Raw genomic sequence first — 23,113 nt, forward strand, 5'->3', positions numbered from 1 at the left:
GTTGGATTTCACTTTATAAAGCTGTAATGGCATGACTAGTACACTGATTTTAATGCCTTTAACATCCAAACCAGGTTTTACACTTAGAAAAGTGTCTTGAAATGATATGAGGTCTCTTTTTCAAATCATCGGATTCTCTTTTGTGATGGTCTTTTAAGTTCTTTTATTATAATTTAGTTGAAACAACTTCTATTATAATATTCATTTTAAATCACGTACATGCTTTTAATGTATAAGAGGAATCTTTTTTGATAGCAATGATGCCCATAACCCATATTTTCAAAGTAGAGCTACACTAAATTAGATTTTAATCCATCTCATTCAAAATATCAAGGAGAATTTATTCCTGCATACTTAAACATCCACAACAAACATTTTTAAACATGCTTCAATTCTGAGTTCTCTAGAAAGAAATTTCTTCTGGTGCATATTTCCAAATCTATTGTATATTGCAGTAGCCTCTTTCCTGTTCTTTGCTTAATGTATATAAAGTTTTCATCACTTCTAGTGTAATAATAATTCTCATTTGGGACTAAATGTTGCTGTCCCTTTCCTTCCCCTGGCTCACCACACCCTGAGTGAACAGGCTTTGTATACACAGTGTCGTTGTAGCCATGTTGGTCCCAGGATATTAGAGACCTGAAGAAGAGCTCTGTGTGGCTCGCTAGCCAACAGAAGTTGGTCCAATAAGCGATATTACCTCACCAACCTTGTCTCTTTGTATAGATGGTTTAAAGGGGCAATCAGGCAAGCAACCCTCTCCAGTCCTTTGACTTAAAATAGCCCAAGCTGACTGGCTGCCACTGTTATAGCACATGGGCTTTTAATAGCACCAGGGCCTTTGCACACTCCCTACTCACAAGGGTTAGGCCTGTGAAGCTGCATAGTTGTGGTGCCATATCTTCACGCTTCCCTTTGCATTGACATTGTGGAATGGGGCATTCCAATTCTTTGAGGCCAGTGCATCCTCCCTTCTTGAATTCTTAATCTGTGGTATGTTCAAAGGTTGTGGACTCTGCAAGGATTACTATGGTCGTATAGCCCTAAGGATTAATTTGCTTGTCTGTATAAATATATCTTTCTTTTAAATTTGAATATTTGATGTATTAGGCTTATAGATTTTATATTAAAAGTAAGTTTGGCTGTAATGCAAGAGACCTACCTGCAGGCCAAACCACTGTATGTTAAGCTAATGCGAAGTTAACTCCTTTTGAGACCCCTACCCAGAAAAGTAAAATTAGACAAAACACCCACGCAGATGTCTAGAGACCTTTACCTGGACCAATAGCAGTAAAGGGGTGGGGGGGGGGGAAGGGGGTTTTGCCCACAAGTCTAACAGATATACCACAAGTGCGTACATACCTGTCATCCATACGCACATACATACTAGCCTATGGGGTAGGTGTACCCTAACATTTCCGTGGGGGAGGAATGAAATTTGGGCATAAGAGGAAGGATTTCCTATTAATGCCCTATAAAAAGGTGAGGCAGCTTGCCATTGGACAGGCAATCTACCCACCTATCTGCTCCTGTCTACTCTTCATTGCCTCCACCTTCAATTACGTATCGATGCTACCCATCGATGCAATGAAGAACGGCTATTAACTATTGATAGGCCGTTCTTCATTTCTTTTCAAGACTGTAAGTTAAAAAGGGATGTAATCTCCCTTATATTATATTTTATTTTAGTTAAGACATATAGAGTTAAGTTAGAGAGTAAACAACTTTGCAGTAGCTTCCTCTGCCAGATGTGTGAAAACGCCCAAGGTGTTGCCAACAACAGGTTATTATCAAAACAGAGTGTGAGTATTAATTAACTTTGCAACTTATAATTTTATATTCATATATATCTATCTCTTAAAGAACTGTGATACAAGTGTAACTCTGTAATTCTGATTGGTTTACCATTTGCTTACTATCTTCATTGATTTTAATAAAAAGGTCTTTATGACTACATCTGTCTCAGTGTAAACTTCCTGTCATACCCCCGAAGTTTCTTTTATAAACTCTGTGAAGCCTGATTCAGGACGAACTTTATCTTCTGATCAAACAAATTGGCGAGCTGAAACTCATACTAATTAATATTCGCAATAATCAGTATTAAAACTATTAAAAGCAGTAATTAATTAGATGGAATTAAATTATGTGGATAAATTAAATCAACACAACTAACACACCCCAAATCAGGCTACAGTCCAAACTGAAATCAGACTTCAACGGGGTTGTACCTGCTTGCGTCAGATCTGTTTAAGCCTCACCATAAGCCTGATGCTCCATTGCCTCAGACCGTGTATAATCATTGACCCCCGTGTAGTGAGTGCACAATGCTACCAGGTGAGAATACCAGTGTTATCTAATCCCTTTGCATTTGTGTTGTTGAGGTATCAGTGACTACACAAGACACGGGGCATTGGGGAAACAGGCCCTATGTCTTCAAAACAGGGAGCAAAATCTACAGGAAAACATCTGTATTGGGTTTGTACATTTCAGATGAGAAAAACCACATAAACAGACAAAAGGTAAACTGAAAAAATTAATTGTTTTATAAAATAAGATCCTAGAATTGTATCTGAACATCCAGTTTTTAAATATGGTACATTCACTTTCTCACAGAATATTTAAATATTCAGGTCATTTATGGTATATTTCTCATACTATTTGAGTTAAAAACTTCGGATAAATTAAACAACTCCTACCAAAAGATACCACAACTCATACACATAAAACTAAGTAACAATTTTTTAAAAATCCACAAAGTAAAGAAGTAGGATCTCTTAGGAAATGCTACATAATTTCTGCTTAAAAATATATTTGATAATTTTAGTCTATCTTGAAAATATAGTTTGTATTTAATTTCTCTTTCTAAATTTAAGTCTCATATAATTTCCATTTAAGTTAATAAATATGTACAACGAAATCTTTATATCAATGCATATAAATAGTAAATACTGTATTAGGCCTGGTCTAACATTCTTTGCTCACACAATGACTTCAGTGGTACTTTTCAATTTTGGATGCTAAAGGCTGCAGATCAGGACCTAAATGTCATCAAATGATTATAGCTTTTACAGAAGTGACTTTATAATAATAAAAAAAACCTCTAAGCTCTGAGAGCTTAGAGCCATTCCAGTCATACATTCCTATAAATAGTCACGTACAATGTAGGGGAACAATGTTCTACGTTAATTACTGCTAACAGTAATTAGGGGGAAATAGTGGAGAATGTATGGAAAAATATCTTGAATTAGACACATCGTTTTTTTACTGATTGGACTTGGTTCCCTATCATTTCAAAAAAGAGTTTTTGGTATAATTGGTACATTTTAAAACTGTGAAGCAACTTGACCACCTTCTTCAGACTTTGGATAGGTTTTTTGGGAAAGTGGTATGCTTTCAAATGCTTCAGCCCATGCGTTAGGGCCTTAATTGTGTCTTGATCAGCGTTCTTTATTCTCCATAGGTTAAGAAGATTTAGAATTTGTTCCGTAGGTTTGCACAGCTTCACAGTGTGCTGAATATCTTCTTTTCTTACTTTCTTTCCTGGTAAACTCACCATCAGAATGTTGAGATGTTCAAAGGTTAGATTAGCCTGGCCAATATGTTTTAAAATGCTGTTTTCACAGAGATCAATATCTACACAAAACAAAAATCAAGGAGGGACATTAATATGATTCATTACTATTTTATAATGGCTTAAAACAAACTCTAAAGTCAGAAAAGGACATGTACCCACTAAATGTTTCCTAGTTTTATTTCCAAATAACCCTTTTATCATTGGTTTCAGAGTAGCAGCCGTGTTGGTCTGTATCCGCAAAAAGAACAGGAGTACTTGTGGCACCTTAGAGACTAACAAATTTATTAGAGCATAAGCTTTCGTGGGCTATAGCATATATGTATCCGAAGAAGTGGGCTGTAGCCCACAAAAGCTTATGCTTTAATAAATTTGTTAGTTTCTAAGGTGCCACAAGTACTCCTGTTCTTTTTATCATTGTTGTTTTAACCCTCAGTCTTACAAAGCACTTAAGCACGTGTGTAACTTTTTTCATATAAGTAGTCCCAAGTTACGCACATACCTGCTATAATACATTTATTTCTACAATTTTGTAATGTGCATCTTGTCAGATGTATAGTGCATGAGGCAGGGCTCTGTATCTTACATTGCACTACACAACTATTTTACTCCTGCTATACAGGAAATGCCTAGACATTTTAGCTATAATTGTCACTGGTGCTTCAGTTCCAACATAGCATCAGCTCCAGCACAGACATGTTACAATGGCATAAACAGACATAGATTAAAAACGGTTTCTCTAGGACACCATTTCAAATCCATTCCTTATAGAACAAAAGTCATTCAAATCTGATGGTTGCTGATGGTGGCTCATGTGAAAAGGGTTTGGTGGTTTTCAGTGAAAACTCCAGCAACAAGTGTTAACATCACAAAAACTGCCATCATAATCTCACCTTTGACACCGATGGTGGCAGTTTCAGCAGAGAGGTGAAGGAATGAGCAGGGATACTCTTTCCAAGAAGAGAAAAACATGTTTGCAGGGCTATGTATGAGATTTTGATTTGCCAGTGCCCACATATTCCTCTTCGTGGATATCTAAAGGGTTTAGGTCTCTCAAGCCAGCACCTATAGTGCCTTGCTTATATCTAGGGCCCTATCAGATTCACGGTGCATTTTGGTCAATTTCACGGTCAGAGGATTTAAAAAATCATAAATGTTATGATTTCAGATATTTAAATCTGAAATTTCACAGTGTTGTAACTGTAGGGGTCCTGACCCAAAATGGGTTAATGGGGGAGGGTGTTGCAAGGTTATTGTAGGGGGCTTGTGGTATCGCCACCCTTACTTCTGTGCTGCTGCCTTCAGAGCTGGACCCTGGGCCAGCAGCAAGCACTCTCTGGCCACCCAGCTCTGAAGGCAGTGCAGAAGTAAGGGTGGAAATACCAAGACCCCCCCTACAATAACCTTGCAACTCGCCTGCAACCCATTTTTGGGTCAGGACCCCCAGTTTGAGAAATGCTGGTTTCTCCTGTGAAATCTGTAGAATATAGGGTAAAAGCACACAAAAGACCAGATTTCACAGTGGAGACCAGATTTCACTGTCCGTGATGTGTTTTTCACAGCCATGAATTTGGTAGGGCCCTACTTATATCATATACTGTGAGCCTGAGTTTCCCCTGATCTGTACACATCCAGCTCCCACTGACTTCTCTAGTTCTTGCTCTTGTGTAAATGAGGGGAGTATGGACCCTAGTATCACAATATTTCCTACTCTTATGGTCCCAAAGAGACATTGATTTACACTCCATACATATTACTCAATGGGATCACATAGACTGGAAGTCTGGTCAGAATTTGGTCCTTTCTGTTGAACATAAAGGGTTAAGTTCTGCACACAGTCACACCTACACAGCTCCCATAGGTGTCAGTGTGAGCAGTGTGCTCACAATCCAGGGCAGAATTTGGCCCCAGGAGATTACAAAAGTGCTATTTGAAAAGTTACTTCTAACTGTGTTTGCTATGCTGTCTGAATTACCTTGAATGATCTTCTTGACTATATCCTGTTCTTTGTTTTGCTGCTTCCATAATTTCAACAGTTGGAACATCTGTTCTTGAGAACTATGTTTTTGTTTAATCCTTTCTATATTTTCTGAATTAATCTTTGTCCCAGGCAAACCGTCCGTTAGTACATTCAGCCAGTTAGGAGTGAGTTTTTCAGGAACAGCAAACCTGAAAAGTGCTTCCTCGCATAGGGTTACATCTAAAAACAAATAAGAGAGAAAAAGATAGGTTAAGTCCTGGAAGTCAAGGCTAGAAGGGGCCAGCAGATCATCTAGGCTGACTTCCTGCACATCATAGGACACTAATCCCCACCAAGTTCCTCCCGCACTGACGCCAATAACCTGGATAGACTAGAATTACAGCTTTCAGGAGAGACTAAACTATTGTATGCCACAAGCACAGAACAGAAGGGAGCAGGGTACACCAATGCCTGAGGCCCCTGCAATGATAGGGAATTGATTTGGTGAAATAAACCAAAATGATCCAAGCAAGTGTCTGAATTCTTCTGAAATTGTTTGGCCCTGACAAAACATAGAGAGTCCAGAATTGTAAGAAAAACTATTTTAAAAACATGTTTAAATTAAGGGACTGGTCTTTATTTCATAGCACTATAGGCTTCTTACCCCTTCTATATCATCTAATTGACAGTAACTAGAATTTTACAGTTTGCCCATCGCCGTAGTATTTGAGCACCTAACAGTTTTAATAATTTTTACCATAGCCATTGCTAATCCCATTTTACTAATGCTTGTCGGGATACTTTGGCATTATACATACCTATTCCGCATTTTTGAGCTGATGCATCTGTGTTTTCATGACACATATTGTCACGAACCGCATTGCCATTCAGTGCTATTTTACGACCCAGTGCACTGCAGTTTGTGTGTTTTTCACAGGCTGCTTTGGATGAAGTTTCATTTGAGAAAAATCCTTCTGGACATCTCTGGCAAATGGTGTCACTCTCAGGGGTGCCTTTAGAAAAACAAAACCCACTACCTTTTACAAAAGATACATATTGTGTGTGAGTTTTTGTGTACCAGGAAAGAAAATAGCAAAAAATAAACCATGACTTCGGATTTTCATGCTTTCTCACTCCTACATGAACACTTGCTTGGAAGATATTTGTATAATTTTGAAAACTTTTCTCTCAAATTCAGATGCTCATGCTACAGAAGTAGGTTAAATAATGTTTTTAAACACACGGGCTTCTCATCCTTGCATCCTTGCATACATTTGTAAATTAGAATCAGATAACTTGGCTCTATTCAAATGTTTACAAAAGGTGTCTGACCTTCAGTTTTCCTCCATATAGATTTTTTCTGAGAATCAATTAACGGGCACAAAACATTGGTCCAAATTTTGCTCTGTTACATCTGTGCAGATGATCCCTAAAATAAATTACTCTGGTTGTAACTGAATAGAATTCAGCCCATTTATTTAAATCTGTTGCAAGCAGGTTCTTCTTTTTGTGAGTGTTCTGTAATATAATTTGAATACCGTCTACATGAGGGGTCGGCAACCTTTCAGAAGTGGTGTGCCAAGTCTTCATTTATTCACTCTAATTTAAGGTTTCACGTGCCAGTCATACATTTTAACATTTTTAGAAGGTCTTTCTATAAGTCTATAATATATAACTAAATTATTGATGTATGTAAAGTAAATACGGTTTTTAAAATGTTTCAGAAGCTTCATTTAAAATTAAATTAAAACGCAGAGCCCCCCGGACCGGTGGCCAGGTCCCAGGCAGTGTGAGTACCACTGAAAATCAGCTCGCGTGCTGCCTTTGGCACATGTGCCATAGATTGTCTATCCCAGTCTACATATTGGCCTTTAAATTAAAACCATTCATCCACGGTGACTTTCCTCCCTTTCTTTATATATGCACATTTGTGGAAGTTTCTCAATACATATTTTTAATCTCTCAAATATGAAATTCCAAAGTTATAACCAATTATGCCATTGCATAAACTAAGTGAGTTTCCAAAGCCTTTAAAAGTAAGTTGTTGTTCAGTAACATGGTAAATTCAAGATTACATATTGACCCCTCTTTCTTGGATTGATTGTATTATTCTATACTTGCCTAAAATCTAATAAACATGTATGCTCAGGAAAAGAATATAGACAGTATTTGTCCTAACTGCTATTATAAAGAAAATATTTATTGTCCCACAGTTAAATAACTGAGAAAACATGGAACATTACTGCACTGCATTGACTGAAAGAGAGAAGTAGCCAAGGAAAACCAAGCAATGGTACGTAAATAGCATAATGGCAAACAAAGGTCAGGCTAGAGACTCTTGCCTACATGCTCGGGGTATTACTGATCGCCATATTTGGGGTCGGGAAGGAATTTTCCTCCAGGGTAGATTGGCTGAGCCTCTGGAGGTTTTTCGCCTTCCTCCGCAGCATGGGGCAGGGATCACTAGCAGGAGGGTCTCTGCCGATTGAAGTCACTAAAACACAGGATTAGGGACTTCAACGGCACAGTCCAGGGAAGGGTCTTGTGGCCTGCAGCATGCAGGGGGTCAGACCAGATGATCATAATGGTCCCTTCTGACCTTAAAGTCTATGAGTCTATGAAGATTAATGCATGAAACTTAAGCTAGGCAGCTACTGCGAAGAGTCTATCAAAGGAAAATCCTGGCTCAAATCAAAGCTCATACAATATATCCCCAATTGAGCAGTACATTCCTATTCAACAAAGCATTTAAGCATGCTCTTAACTTTAAGCACATGCTTAAGTCTCCCTGAAACCAATGGGACTTAAGTATGTGTCCAAATTCAAGCACATGAGTAAATGCTTTATCGAATAAGGATGCATTAAAGACATGGTCCCTTCTGACCTTTAAGTCTATTAATCTATAGTCTATTATTCAATTCTTTGCTGGAATTGAGGACTATATTTGCATTTGAAAATGCCTCCATCTAGTGTATTTTGGGAGTACTTGCTGTTAAAAGCTAAATGCACAGAGGTTTGCGTTAAAATAAGCAAATCCACCTTTACTACAATTTTACATTTCTAAGACTCCCTTAGAAACAAAAGGATATGAATCTCTGAGTTTTCAAGTAGCCAAGGAATAAAGAGTATATTTATATATAGTCAAACGCAGAACTTCTGCTTTTACTAGATAATGAGTAAAAACATGTGCAGGAGAGCATATCTGAACATCAAAAGTGATTCTATACAATTACTTAAAAGAAATTAATTTTGCAATAGCCAACCCTCTAAAAGATGTGACAGAATAATGCACCACAGAAGGCTACATACAGGTTTGCCTTTTTAATCTGCTGATATTATGCAACGACAGCTGCCGTAAACAATATGAAAGTCCAACTGACAGAGATCTGCACATTTCAGATGATCAGGCATCAACTACCATTGCTAAGAGAATTTCTGGTGGACTTTCCCCTACCACAGATATGCTGCTTTTTCAGTTTGTTCCTTCCAAAGAGATTAGCATCTCCATATTTTGGGAGATGGAGATAGATTGTCCTCATTCCCAAAAATACCTGCAGGGGGTGACAAAGTACATGGAAATTCCATGCAGAGTTTCTTCTGTATCTTCCTCTGAATGGGAAAGGAATAGGGTGGGTGATCTGGAAACCCAGCAGAGTCCCAGGTTCTACATGGTTAAAGCAGTATGGCACCTTTGCACTGCTCCTCCAGCCTCCCTCACTGAGAATGTGTGCTGCCATTGACTGTCCCCCCTGGTGCCCGCTTGAGGCGAATAGCAGGTGCAAAGTGAGAGGTAACACTGCTTTAATCTGCATTGACTCCCAAATGGATTTCTCTTAGGAAGTCTGCCACATTATTGGGCACCATAGTGCAGAGAGTGGCAAAGGCTTGGTTTGGATTTGACAGGATCAGATCTCAAAGATTGTTCTTGAAAAATGGTCCACCTTTGTACGATCAGGTGATCTCATGTAATTTATGTCATTTTGAGGTGAAATGTCCTGAGAATAGATGTTACTGTGTGATTTCAGTTGCATCCATACCCAAACCAGAAAACAAGCCCCATGTAGTTTTGATCTGACCTAGAATCAAAGTTATAATGGCTGATTTAAGTCAACAGATTAAATTCCTGTTCTTCTTTGCAATTTGAAGGTACTTTGCTTTGAGGTTCTAATTTTGGCCCAATTCTAGTTCCTTATCAGTCCTTCGAAGGAACTCACATTCTAGTTAAAATGAGTTTCAAAAGTAAGAGGCATATGTTATTAGAACTACAAAATACCAAACCTTAGTAAATTACAAGAACTAAGCAGACTATAGAGCACCAGTGTGAGAAACAATCTGATCAGTTTACAAAATTAATTAAAATAAGACATTTCCAGTTGCCAGAATCAATTTTGTAGGAGAAAGAGGCTATATATACTATAGTCCAAATATAGGAACAGTCCCAGAGAAGAGTGAGGCCCTTTTGTTTCCAAGAGAAACAAATCATGTGCAATGAGCTCTCTTGGATGGCTGCTAAATTAACAGCGTCTAATAGTCTGACAGTAGGATCACTTCCCAGAATAAATATGCTTTGATGGTGTAGCATACCTAATATTTGGCCAGGAGGGTGACCTCTGCTTTGATTCCCTTGCCACTGAAAGATTTATAGTGTCACCAATGTATGCCTCATACATGCCTCATAGCCTGGATGCCAGGACTAAGATCAAGGAAGAAAAATATACTTAATATACTTAATTTTATAGTGCTATACTTCAATGGATCTCAAAGCACTTTACAAAGATGGTTAATTGTCCTTTATCTGCAGTAATAGATATGGAAACTGAGGAGCAGAGAGATTAAGCGATTTGCCCAAGGTTACACTGAGGCAGTGGCAACTGGGAGCAGTAGTCAGATTCCGATTCTCCAGCCTGCGTCCTAGACACTGGACCACATTGTTTCCATGTGTGATTATGAGGGATATTTTTGATAGACTAAGGCCACACTCCACCCTCAGTTACACCAGTGCAAACACATTGTCTTGAGTGATGTTGCATAGATGTAACTGAGAACAAAATTTGGTTCACTGTCTTTAAGTTTTCCAGCAATTGCCTTGTCTTAAAAACCTGAAGATTATAAAAGTAATTGTGTTGCCAGAGTCTGTATCTCTGTTTCTTATTTGAGGAATTGCTGTTTAGTTGATGCACTCTGCTGTGGTTTGGGAACCCATCTCTCCAAAAGATTATGTGATTAGATCATTTGTCTTCTTCTCAAAGCCTAACACATTTGGCTTGGTCTTGGATTGATGACTTCAGTTTTGTTAGCCATTATTTTATTATCCTTTGATGGATACAGTAAGCAGGCTTCCCACACAACCCAGACTTCTTTTATGGGTCTTCCAAATGGACATCCTTGTGTACTTTGTTTCAGGCCCTTTGAGTCTTGCTTCTAACCTAGCTGTAAAAGCCACTACATCAAACTTCTTATTTAACAATGCTTTTGCAATCTGTTGTACCAATGAATAGTGTAGCTTTAAAAGCTTCAGCTAATGTTCCTACGATATTTAATCCCTTGCCTCTTTCTGTATGAGCATGACTAGGAAAGCAGTTCTGCAGCTTTGGAGATTGGGGCATTACAGTTGAAAAAGACTTCTCTCTGAGACATTCCTTTGTTTTCCTGTGTCTCCTTCCCTTCATTCTCTTCTCTAGGCAGTAACCAATCTCAAGTTTGTACCTGCCTCTATTCTTATTACTGCACGTTTCTATAACACCTTCCATCCAAGGATCATGATGTCCTTGACAAACATTAGCATGTTAAGCCAAAGAATACACTGTGTAAGAGGTGACTATTATTACCCCAAGTATCAGGGGGTAGCCGTGTTAGTCTGTATCTACAAAAACAACAAAGAGTCTGGTGGCACCTTAAAGACTAACAGATTTATTTGGGCATAAGCTTTCGTGAGTAAAAACCTCACTTCTTCGGATGCATAGAGTGAAAGCTACAGATGCAGGCATTATATACAGACACATGGAGAGCAGGGAGTTACTTCACAAGTGGCGAACCAGTGTTGACAAGGCCAATTCAATCAGGGTGGATGTAGTCCACTCCCAATAATAGATGAGGAGGTGTCAATTCCAGGAGAGGAAAAGCTGCTTCTGTAGTGAGCCAGCCACTCCCAATCCCTATTCAAGCCCAGATTAATGGTGTTGAATTTGCAAATGAATTTTAGTTCTGCTGTTTCTCTTTGAAGTCTGTTTCTGAAGTTTTTTTGTTCAATGACAGTGACTTTTAAATCTGTGATAGAATGACCAGGGAGATTGAAGTGTTCACTTACTGGCTTGTGTATGTTACCATTCCTGATGTCCGATTTGTGTCCATTTATTCTTTTGCGGAGGGACTGTCCGGTTTGGCCAATGTACATGGCAGAGTGGCATTGCTGGCACATGATGGCATATATGACATTAGTGGATGTGCAGGTGAATGAGCCCCTGATGGTGTGGCTGATGTGGTTGGGTCCTCTGATGCTGTTGCCAGAGTAGATATGGGGACAGAGTAGGCAACGAGGTTTGCTACAGGGATAGGTTCCTGGGTTGGTGTTTCTGTGGTGTGGTGTGTAGTTGCTGGTGAGTATTTGCTTCAGGTTGGGGGGTTGTCTGTAAGCAAGGACTGGCCTGCCTCCCAAGGTCTGTGAGAGTGAGGGATCATTTTCCAGGATAGGTTGTAGGTCGTGGATAATGCGCTGGAGAGGTTTTAGCTGGGGGCTGTATGTGATAGCCAGTGGTGTTCTGTTATTGTCCTTGTTGGACCTGTCCTGTAGTAGGTGATTTCTGGGTACCCGTCTTGCTCTGTCAATCTGTTTCCTCACTTCCCCAGGTGGGTATTGTAGTTTTACGAATGCTTGATAAAGATCTTGTAGGTGTTTGTCTCTGTCTGAGGGGTTGGAGCAAATTCGGTTGTATCTTAGGGCTTGGCTGTAGACAATGGATCGTATGATGTGTCTTGGATGGAAGCTGGAGGCATGTAGGTACGTATAGCGGTCAGTAGGTTTCCGGTATAGGGTGGTGTTTATGTGACCATCACTTATTTGTACTGTAGTGTCCAGGAAGTGGATCTCTTGTGTGGACTGGTCCAGGCTGAGGTTGATGGTGGGGTGGAAATTGTTGAAGTCTAGGTGGAATTCTTCAAGGGCCTCCTTTCCGTGGGTCCATATGATGAAGATGTCATCAATGTAGCGCAAGTAGAGGAGGGGCACTAGGGGACGAGAGCTGAGGAAGCGTTGTTCTAAGTCAGCCATAAAAATGTTGGCATACTGTGGGGCCATGCGGGTACCCATAGCAGTGCCACTGACTTGAAGGTATAAGTTGTCCCCAAATCTGAAGTGGTTGTGGGTGAGGACAAAGTCACAAAGCTCAGCCACCAGGCTTGCTGTGGCCTCATCAGGGATACTGTTCCTGACAGCTTGTAGTCCATCCTCATGTGGAATATTGGTATAAAGTGCTTCTACATCCATGGTGGCCAGGATGGTGTTTTCAGGAAGAACGTCAATGCACTGTAGTTTCCTCAGGAAGTCGGTGGTGTCTCGAAGATAGCTGGGAGTGCTGGTAGCATAGGGTCTGAGGAGAGTGTCCAAATAGCCAGATAATCCTGCTGTCAGAGTACCAATGCCTGAGATGATGGGGCGTCCAGGGTTTCCGGGTTTATGGATCTTGGGTAGTAGATAGAATACCCCTGGTCGGGGTTCTGGGGGTGTGTCCATGTAGATTTGTTCCTGTACTGTAGCTGGGAGTTTCTTGAGCAGATGGTGTAGTTTCTTTTGGTATTCCTCAGTAGGATCAGAGGATAGTGGCCTGTAGAATGTGGTCTTGGAGAGTTACCTGGCAGCCTCCTGTTCATAATCTGACCTTGAGGCACAGAGAGGTTGGATGATTTTGCCTGAAGATCATACAAGAAACTATAGCAGAGTTGAGAATATGACCTATATCTTCTGACTCCCGGTCCTGTGCCTTAATCGTTATTATTCATCTGTATTATTTTATCAGATACTATCAAGCTATTGGACTATTTTAAGCCTCTAAAAGACATGATCAGAAATGTGTATTTGACACTTTGAAAGTCCTAATTGGACATCCATTCTCACAGCTTCTTCCAGTTAAGGACAAAAATGGAGAATTCTGCCATGATATTGATGCACAACCTAATTGGCATTATTGTGAATTAGTGAACAGAAACCCATCAAGGCGTAACCTACAACTTCATCCAAAAATGAACCCTGTAGAAAACAGGCTGGTGACATTAGAGGAAGTGATGCTTATTGTCAAACAGTTAGAAAATGGTAAAGCACCTGGTCTTGACAATACTTCATCAGAAGTGCTAATGAGTGGAGACCTGGATTTAGTTCATTGGCTTCAGATTTGTCTTTAAAGTTTGGGAAACTGATCACATTCCAGAAGATTGAAAAAACAGCTGCATCATTTTTTTTTTCAAAAGAAGAGAACAATCAGCTTGCTCAAATTATAGGGGAATAATGTTGTTATCTATCCCAGAGCAGGGGTGTATGATCATACTACTGAACTGACTGAAATACTATCTCAACCAAAAAACAATGAGTGTGGTTTCTTTACAGGTCAACCTACAGTCCATGCAATATACGGTCTGCAAAATGTTATTGAAAATGACTAGAGTGACCAAAGGAAGTTAACACCTCATTTACAGACTTTGTAACTGCTTTTGACCCAGTGTATCAATCAGAATTGTGGATACTGCTATACCAGTATGGAGTGCCTGAGGACTTAGTGGGCCTAGTGGAGGACCTGTACCACTGTACATTTAGCCGTATGAGGGTCAAAGATTATATTAGAGACTGGTTTTCAGAAGAATCAGAAGTACTCCAGAGATGCGGTCTCTCGTCTATATTATTTAATGTTCTAATAGACAATATGATGAGAAAGCTGCTTGAGGCCAAAGTAGAAGGTGTGAAACTTAAAGATTCATCTTTAGAGGATCTTGAGTATGTGGATGATATTGCTTTACTTGGAGAGACTACTGACCAACTACAGCTAATGCTGGAAGAGTTGCGACACACTACAGAATCTATGGGATTTAAGATCAATGATGACAAACCAAAGCTATGTATACCTCCTATAAAATGGAAATGAATGACCTGCTGATATTGTATGTAGATTGCAATAGACTGAATGGGTGAATAGTTTTGTCTATTTGGGTAGTTGCTTGACAGCAGGAGGTTCAATAGCCGAAGAAGTTACACGTCGGATCATTCTTTCATCAGTGGCATTTGAGCATCTTCAAAGACCTCTGTTTGGGCAGCGGAATGTTTGTGTGACAACTAAGATATGAGTGTTTAATGCAGAAGTGATGACAAGTGTTGTATGGAGCAGAAACATGGCGGTTAAAAACAACTATGGAGAGGAAACTAAACAGTTTTCAGTATCAAAAATTGTGGCATATTCTTAACAGCCATTGGTTTGATTTTGTCACAAACAAGGAGATACTTAGACAATCCTGGCAAGTTGCAGTCTTGCACCAGCGATGATAGCAACGATGGAATTATGTCCAATGTGCAGAAGATACACTTTTACAGAAGTTTTGTAGGTCTGAGGTCAAAGGAATCAGAGCATGGGACTGACCACAAATGAGGTTGGAAGATGCAATTTTGAGAGATTTAGGAAGTCTAAATCCTCCGATGCTGAATCACAGGAAGAAGACTTGCGAGGGACCACTGAAGAAAGAAGTCTGTTCTACCGGCTATTCACATCATAGCCATGTGAATCTGCTACTGCTACTGTCAGAAACAGTTTATTTGTTTTAATAAAGGACAGATTACTTGACTGATGGATTACGAGACTGAGTTGTTTAATCTAGTATGCACAGCACAGCCACATCAGTCAGACCAGATGTGGACAGCACCACCATGCATCGACAATAACTCTTTAACCCTCCTCTTCTGTTGCATAAAAAGTACAAATACACATATGTTGCTGGTCACATCTAAAACCCTGCTGTGTATTTACATCATCCACAACCATACAGCATACACACACATCTTTGTTCAGGTGAAACACACAGTGATGCAGTCTCCAAAGTAATTACTCAGTGCTAGGAAGATTGATTTTTATACCAAATCGATAAGGAGCTGAATGTTCAGAATTTGGATCCTCTTAAACCCTCAGCTCACTTCTTTCAAACATACTCACTGGTGGCCTAACTCTGCTCCCACTAAGGTCAATAATATAACTGTCACTGGCTTCAATAGGAATAGAGGTAGGCCAATGCTAACTACTTCTGAAATTCCCGTTCATTATCCTTTGCTTTTCTGCTCCTAGAGTTTCAAAGTTAACAGTGATACTAACTATGGCCCCAAACCTGCATGAATCCTTATGCCCAGAAATCCATAGATTTTTGCCTGCATGGATCTCTACACCCAAAATTCAGTGGGATTCAACACAGGCATAGAAGTCTGTGCATGTAGATCCTGTTGCACAATCAGAGCCCATGAAACAATTTAAATGCCATATAGATCTATGCAGTAGCATGAAGGATATGGTGTAACTATGATTAGGCAGAATGCCAGCTTCCATTTATTTTAGGCCACATTCAATGTTGGCACTAGCCTGGGCCAAGTCATTTGCAGGATGACAAAATATTTTGTTTCAAGACAGGAACTTAGTCTTAACAATTAATTTTGTCAAAAATGAAGAAAATGCTCCATGAAAACAACATTGCTACAGGCTTTATCCCTCACAGACATACAGCATGTTACCAGCTTGTTTGACAAAGAAGTAGTTGGCTGGTCTTTGGATGATAATAATAATAGTTTCTCTTGCAGTTCCCATTTAGGAGACCGGTAATTAATTATTACCACATTTTGCTCTGACTCTAGAGCTACATTAATATTGTTATAATTATGCTCTTGGTACTGTATCAGTTAATGCTTCTGGTGTTTGTCAAGATACACAGTGGCTTAAAACAGCAGATTTCAAAATGACAGAACAGAAATACTGTATCCCAGATAATGTTCCTTTAAAAGAGGCTATCCATCATGTTTCTCATTAGAGTGCAATTTGCTACATTTGTACTGCCATTAAATTACACATTCAGTAGGAGCAGAGTATTCCACTGAGAAATGTTCCTTTGGCTATAGTCCAAAGCAATGTCACAACGGTAACAGGTTGTATTAGCTTTGCCATTTATTAGTCTGTCATTTCATCTGGACAAGCTTGTTTCCTAATCTTTAAGTGCCACAAGTCTTTAATGCTTTGTACAGCTCTAATTAATTCTGTTGCATATTGAAAGAAGATACATACCTGGTTGTACTACACCAAATCCAGGAGGACATTCTGTATGCCTTAAACAAAATTCTAGCTCAAGGTATCTCCCTTCAGTACATTCACAGATGCGGTTCTGTGTACTGTTGCATTCTTGCTTCACATACTGCAGCTCTTTGCACACTATGTTGCAGTACTGGCATTCATCGTTGTTGTTCCAGTCCTCTGCATAGTACTGATCTGGACATGGTGCACATACAGTCTTTTTTGTAGCTGTACAGTGCTGTTTTACATAGGTTCCCGGCCGGCACTGGTCACACATCAGTTGGCGAGATGTTACTGGGTCATAATGGAGATACTTTGGGGGAACGGTTTCTTGAGTTGTCCACTTAACAGAGATATCCAAGAACTAGTAAAAGGAAAATAAAATATTGTTCTCTTTAGTTCTATAATACAGCACAGCCAAAAAAAACCCTACAGTTCTATGTGCTTATGTATTTAATCATGTCTGTCTCTTCAAAGTCATTAAAAAAAGATATACTGCAGCAATATATAAGAACATGAACCAACTTTCCCACTCTCCAGTGGCTACATTATCATAGAAAATTTAATATTTGAAAGAAAAATCAGGCATTCCGTATTACAACTATTAAAATATTCTGAAACCAACAAAGTCCACTCTAACCCTAACCAATTAAATAGCATGATTTTACGGTGATACCCCTCTATTTTCCTGGGTCTATTCATTAACTAACAAATGGAAAATCCCTTAAGCAGTTCTTTGCAGGAGAGGGCTCTTAGGTACTGTAAATGCTGTGGGAACAGGACTGTGGATTTGGATTGTTTTCTCGCTTACACTAGCGTAACTCCAGTGGGCCAAGGAGCAGTGCTTGTTTGCTCCAACCGTGGATCCGACCCACTGATTTCAGTGGAATGGCTCCTGATTTACATTGATGTAAGTGAGAGGAGAATCAGGCCATCTGTATCATGAACCATCATGCACACTTATAGTGCAACAGAAATGATAAATATATTATTGTACTGTTGAGCAATTTTAATTATGCTGTGATAGAAAAAAACTACTAGATTGCACTATTACCAAAAAGGTAGATCAAAATTCAAAGGACACTCCTTTCCTATATTTATTTTTAACAATCAAATAAATGTAGCAGCATGCTTTTTTTAAGTTCCTTTCATTTAATCTAGCCCTGACATTCAGTCACTCCTGTGATAAAATGTAACTGCTATTTAATATCCAACAGCAACACTAAACAATAGTTTTAGACAGATGTGAAGAATGCTGCAGCTAAGTGAAATTGCAGGGAGGATTTAGGAGGGTAGAATGTAATCTCCCAAGATGGAATGCCCCAGAACACTAGGGCTAATGCTTCCTGTCATGGGATCTCACTTTTACGCCTTATCCAAAAGGCACATGCACCTGTAACAATACTAACACTATACTGGGAGCTACCTTATGAATAATCAGTTCAACTTCCTGCAGTCATTTGAAGAATGTCATTATTTTGTCATCTAAATACAATTTTTTTTGCAGTTTCTCCAGTAATGCATCAACAAAATGTATGAGTGTACTTGTTTACTTCCATGCATAAAGTGCTGGGATACACATGATGTCAGTAGGTATGGGTATAGCCCTGGGACCCAGAACACTGCTCCAGCCAAATATTGTGTTCATTGCTACTCTTTTATATATTGTTGGTTTTACAAACGTTATATGAATCGGTTCCTATGTATTACCTCTGTTTGTGGCTATTTGTGGAAAACAAGCACGTGTGTGTTACTGAGGGATTCATCTTCTAGAATGGATTATAATGAGAACTGAATATGAAGCTTTATACCAGGAGAACATTATTTATTTAAAGTATATTTGGCTGTCCAACAGTGGTGCTGGATTGATAGCTCTAGCTCCATAGTTCTCTGTTGATACATAGAACAAATGTAACACAGGCAATGGCAACCCACAAGCTTCTCCACACCATCCCACCACCAACATACCCTTATCCTGACCTTGAAGAGCCATCTCTAGGTATAAGTGGTAGCTCACATTCTATGCCCATTCAGCATTAGCTTCCGTATTGAGGCTTCATTCAGGGGAACCAGATTTGCACTCTACATAAGCAAAACTCCCTCAGGTACGAAACCAAAACTGATATCAATGGGAGAAGTGGACACTTGACCATCACCTGATTATCATGTTGGTTTCCAAACAGCTATTTAATCAAGGGTGCTGGAATAATTTTTATAGTGAGGGTGCTGAGAGCCATTGAACCAAACTGTCAACCCTGTATATAATGGAATCCACTGCAAGCCTGTGGGTGTGGCAGCACCCCCAGCGACCCTAGTTCCAGCACCTATGTATCAGATTGTACCGACTTTTGGTCACCGCTGCTTTGTTAGGGGTCAGAAGGCTTTCTCTGCCTCCCCTGGTTTACGCAGTCCTCCATTAGGAAATTATGGAAGTGCAGCACACATGGATGGCACATGAACCCCCCATTCAGGGAGGCTAGCCCCATGCCCCTCCCATTACACCAAGACCCTGCCCCCACTCCATCCCTCCACTCTCACCTGCTGGGGCCAGAGGAGCCCTGGCCAGCCTGCCCAAGCCACCCTGGCCCGTGCACCCAAGCTGCCCCGAGCCCCGGCTGGCCACCCTGCTCGAGCCACCCTGGCCCACCCACCTTCCCAATCCACCCTGGCCCACCTGCCTGTCCGAGTCCTGGTTGTCCAGAGGAGCACTGAGCCCCACCACAGGCCGGCCTTGGGGCCATGGCGGGAAGCATTAGAGGAGGTTTGGGGAGGCTTAGCCTCTCCCAGCCTCCATTATGTGCTGCCCATGGAAGCATAGCTTTCATAGGTTCATTCATAATTTTAAGACCAGAAAGGACTATGAGATCATCTCGTCTGACCTCCTATATAACACAGGGAATAGAATTTCACTCAGTTACCCTTTCATTGAGCCCAATAAACTGTGCATGACTAAAGCCTGTGTATTTCCCTCGGGGTTTAGAGAGCACGACTCCTTTAAAACCTGAGGCAGAGGAAGGCTTAGTTGTTCCAAAGGGAGGGGAGTTACGGTAGGGAAAGCCACAGGGGAGTGTGTGTTTCTGGAGCTCCAGACAAGAGCCCCAAATTGAGCAGGCCCTCACGGACAGAAGCAGCTGAGAACCAGCCTGAAGCCTGGGAGGGACAGAGCAGCCGACCAGGGATGTCCCAGGACAGGAACCAGGAGGAACACTGTGACAAGAAGGAATCACCTGAGAAGGCCAAACCAAAGCCAGACCCAGTATCACTGTCACCCAGCGCTGCATGGGACCGTGAGTACTAGGGCTTGTGACCTTGTGTTGGGAATAAGGAAGGAAGTTATAGCTAGTTAAGTGGGGAGGTTGTCGCGCTGTGTGGGTTTGTGCAGAGCAGTAGAAGAGGGCACCGGAGGGGGTTGCTGGGGAAAGTTTACTGGTGCAGAAGATGACCAGGAAGACCCACTGCTGGACTGGAACTCTGCCCAGGATTCCTAACATTTGAATCTAGATGCAGTGCTCAGTGTCTATCCTTTTATATTGTGGTACCACCAGCCTGATGGGTCCTCGTGTTAGATGTAACTCTGTTTTACTGTTCCCCCTATCTTTTTCCCCTGTTGTTTTTCTCCATTCATCCCTCACTAAAAAAATAAAGTATTTCCCTTTCCTATATTCATTGTACTATTCCACTGTAGTGTGTGTGTGTGTATTTACTCTGGGGGATTTGGAACAGGTGTTTCTGGGGTGGAAGCATAGGTACTGGAACTAGGAGTTGAAGTGGTTTCCATCAGATACAGGGTTTATAGTTTGGTTCAATGGTTCTCAGCACCCCCACTATACAAATTGTTCCAGCACCTCGGAGTGGAAGGGAGTTTCCCTGCTGCATTCCTACGCGTGCCTTTTCTTGGCTGTAGCTGCCCGCAGAGCGGACTCCATGATGGTCACAAGCATGCTATAGTTACACGTGTCTTCCAGAAAGGCATTCAGTCTTCATCTGAAGACATAATAAGAAGGAGAATCTACCCCTTCCCTCAGTACTTTGTTCCAATAGTTAATCACACTCACTGTTAAAAATGGGTGCTTTATTTCTAATTCGAATTTGTCTTGATGATTTACAGCTCTATTTTTCTTAAATGTCTGTATCTGATTCACAGAAGCTATTTAAAAAGAGGGTGTAGTACATTTTTGAAAAATGAATTGCTTTTCACTGATGAGCCACATACCCACCCTTGGTAAACCTCTGACTATTACTCTAGTAAGAAAAAAGCCTTGATAATCTCATAAATCGTGGCTGTTAACAGTCCAAGATTCCTTTTAGGGTTTGTTTTTCTCTTCATCAGACAGCTCATTTAGCAAGAATGAAACCACCCTCCTGAATATCCTAAACACTTGCATGGGCATACACAGCACATTAGAGCAGCATTTGTCAGACTTCAGTGTGAGGTGGAGAAACTGAAATGACAATTCTAAGCCAAATGCTGTAATTTAGATGCTTATGGAGCTCTGAGAGCTTCAGATAGTACTCAGTGCAGATGGGATGCTGGCATTATGTGAAAATTATTATGCAGCTTGAATGGAAATTACAGCAGGTCCTGGGTACAGAATATCTCTACACTGTAATGCATCTGAATGCGTCCATAAAAGACAAGCCATCTCTTACTGCAGTTGTAGAATTCTAGCGCTTACCATTCATTCTCTCTTTGTGCACACAGAAGCACATTTCCCAGAGTGCTCAGCACCCAGGAGAGCAGGATTTGGCCCATTGTCACTAGCTGCCGATTTCCACAGAAGACCACATAGGGGAGGCAAGCATGAGATTTTGTTGTAGGGGTTGGGGCAGTTTTTCCAAAGAGCTCAGCTCCCATAATCAGGGCAGATGGCAGGGGAGACAGTGAGCAAGAGAGGGGGCACTCACTGCCTTACAGGATCTGGTCCTAAATGATGCAACTCATTAAAAATTATAAGCAAATTATTCCAGCCAGGTTCAGAGGGGAGTTAAAACAAATATAGCTTTTGGGACCACCGAGGTCCATTCTGGTGGGGGTAAAAAAACCAAACAGACCTGTGCATGGGTGAATCTACTCATTTGAATCTCTACCCTGGTAAGCACAGATACCTATGTAATATTGTAGTGGAGCAGCACCCATAATAATCTAAATGTGGATATAAAAGAGAAAGAAGACCATTCAGCAGGCCAAGTTGTTTGTTTGCTTGTTTGTTTTAAAAATAAAAAAACATCACAGGCACTAGGCAATATTCTTCTTCTATTCCTTGAAACACACCTTGTGCAGATGTATAAATGAAATATTTCAGACTGTCGCTCATTGGCTCACCCTTAAGTACATAGTACCATGCTATTCTGTTTCATTAAAGGTTTTTAAGTAACATTACAGGTATAAATCAAATTTGTGTCTCAATGTTCTAGCAGATATTAAACTTAGTTTGAACCCAGTGCCATGTTATTCATCCATACATTCACAGAACATCATTCCCATGTCTCATTGACCTTTACCCACGGTTCTGTAGGCCCAGCAAAATGACCCCTTAAGACTGAGGCAAGGAAATCTATTGTTCAGAGGAATATCTTCAACTTAAGATACAACACACTTAAGATACAACTTAAGATACTTTTGGCATTCTGGTCAGAACTGTGTAAACTGAAGGCCTAATGTTAAGCTCCTGAATCCACAGTTAGGGTGTCTACCTGAGTTTCAGAAGTGTTATAGAAGAATGTGCAGAAAGGCACTACACAGCATTATTATTATTTATTATTTGTATTAGAAGAGTGCCCAGGAGCCCTACTCATGAACCAGGACCCCAGTGTGGCAGGTGCTGTTCAAACACACAACAAAAACACAGTCTCTGCCCCAAAGAGCTTACATTTTTCTGCATCTGCTTGATTTTGGGTCATTCCTAACTTGGGTGTGCATGGTAATCTATATAGCAGATGCCCCCCCCCCCCCCGCCCCCCACCCAGGGACTAAGCCTATTCCTCATTCAGGCAAAACTCCTATTAATGTGAAAGGCCTGTGGCTAGAATAGGCTGAAAGAAAATATTAAGCACCTCACCTCCACCCATAAGAAACAGGCATTTTAGACTAAATGAAAGCACAGCCTCAGTTTTTGGGCTGGTGGCCTAAACAGAAAAAACAGTATATTGAATTAACTATATCGATGAGCCAGAACTTCAGTTGGAGTAAATGGGGCATAGTTCCACTGATGTTAGTGAAGCCCATTGACACTAGCTGAAGATTTGCAGCCCATCATCTTAACTCCAGAGATAAGTTTGATG

At 40.5% G+C, this 23,113-nt stretch overlaps 1 protein-coding gene across 2 annotated transcripts in view; it reads right to left on the reverse strand.

Moving 5' to 3' along the window:
* Positions 1-2,520: 2,520 nt before the first annotated feature.
* Positions 2,521-23,113, reverse strand: part of TNFRSF11B (TNF receptor superfamily member 11b) — a 118,019-nt gene continuing 97,426 nt past the window's right edge. For both annotated transcript variants that reach the window (XM_034763513.1, XM_034763511.1), the window contains 4 exons: positions 16,826-17,195; positions 6,350-6,544; positions 5,547-5,771; positions 2,521-3,633 (listed from right to left, as the gene is read on the reverse strand). In XM_034763513.1, coding sequence (XP_034619404.1) covers positions 3,245-3,633; positions 5,547-5,771; positions 6,350-6,544; positions 16,826-17,195 — 1,179 coding nt within the window. In that variant the 3' untranslated portion in view covers positions 2,521-3,244. The remainder of the gene's footprint in view (positions 3,634-5,546; positions 5,772-6,349; positions 6,545-16,825; positions 17,196-23,113) is intronic.

The sequence above is a fragment of the Trachemys scripta genome, chromosome 2, assembly GCF_013100865.1.
Source record: "Trachemys scripta elegans isolate TJP31775 chromosome 2, CAS_Tse_1.0, whole genome shotgun sequence".
Classification (NCBI taxonomy): Eukaryota; Metazoa; Chordata; order Testudines; family Emydidae; genus Trachemys; species Trachemys scripta.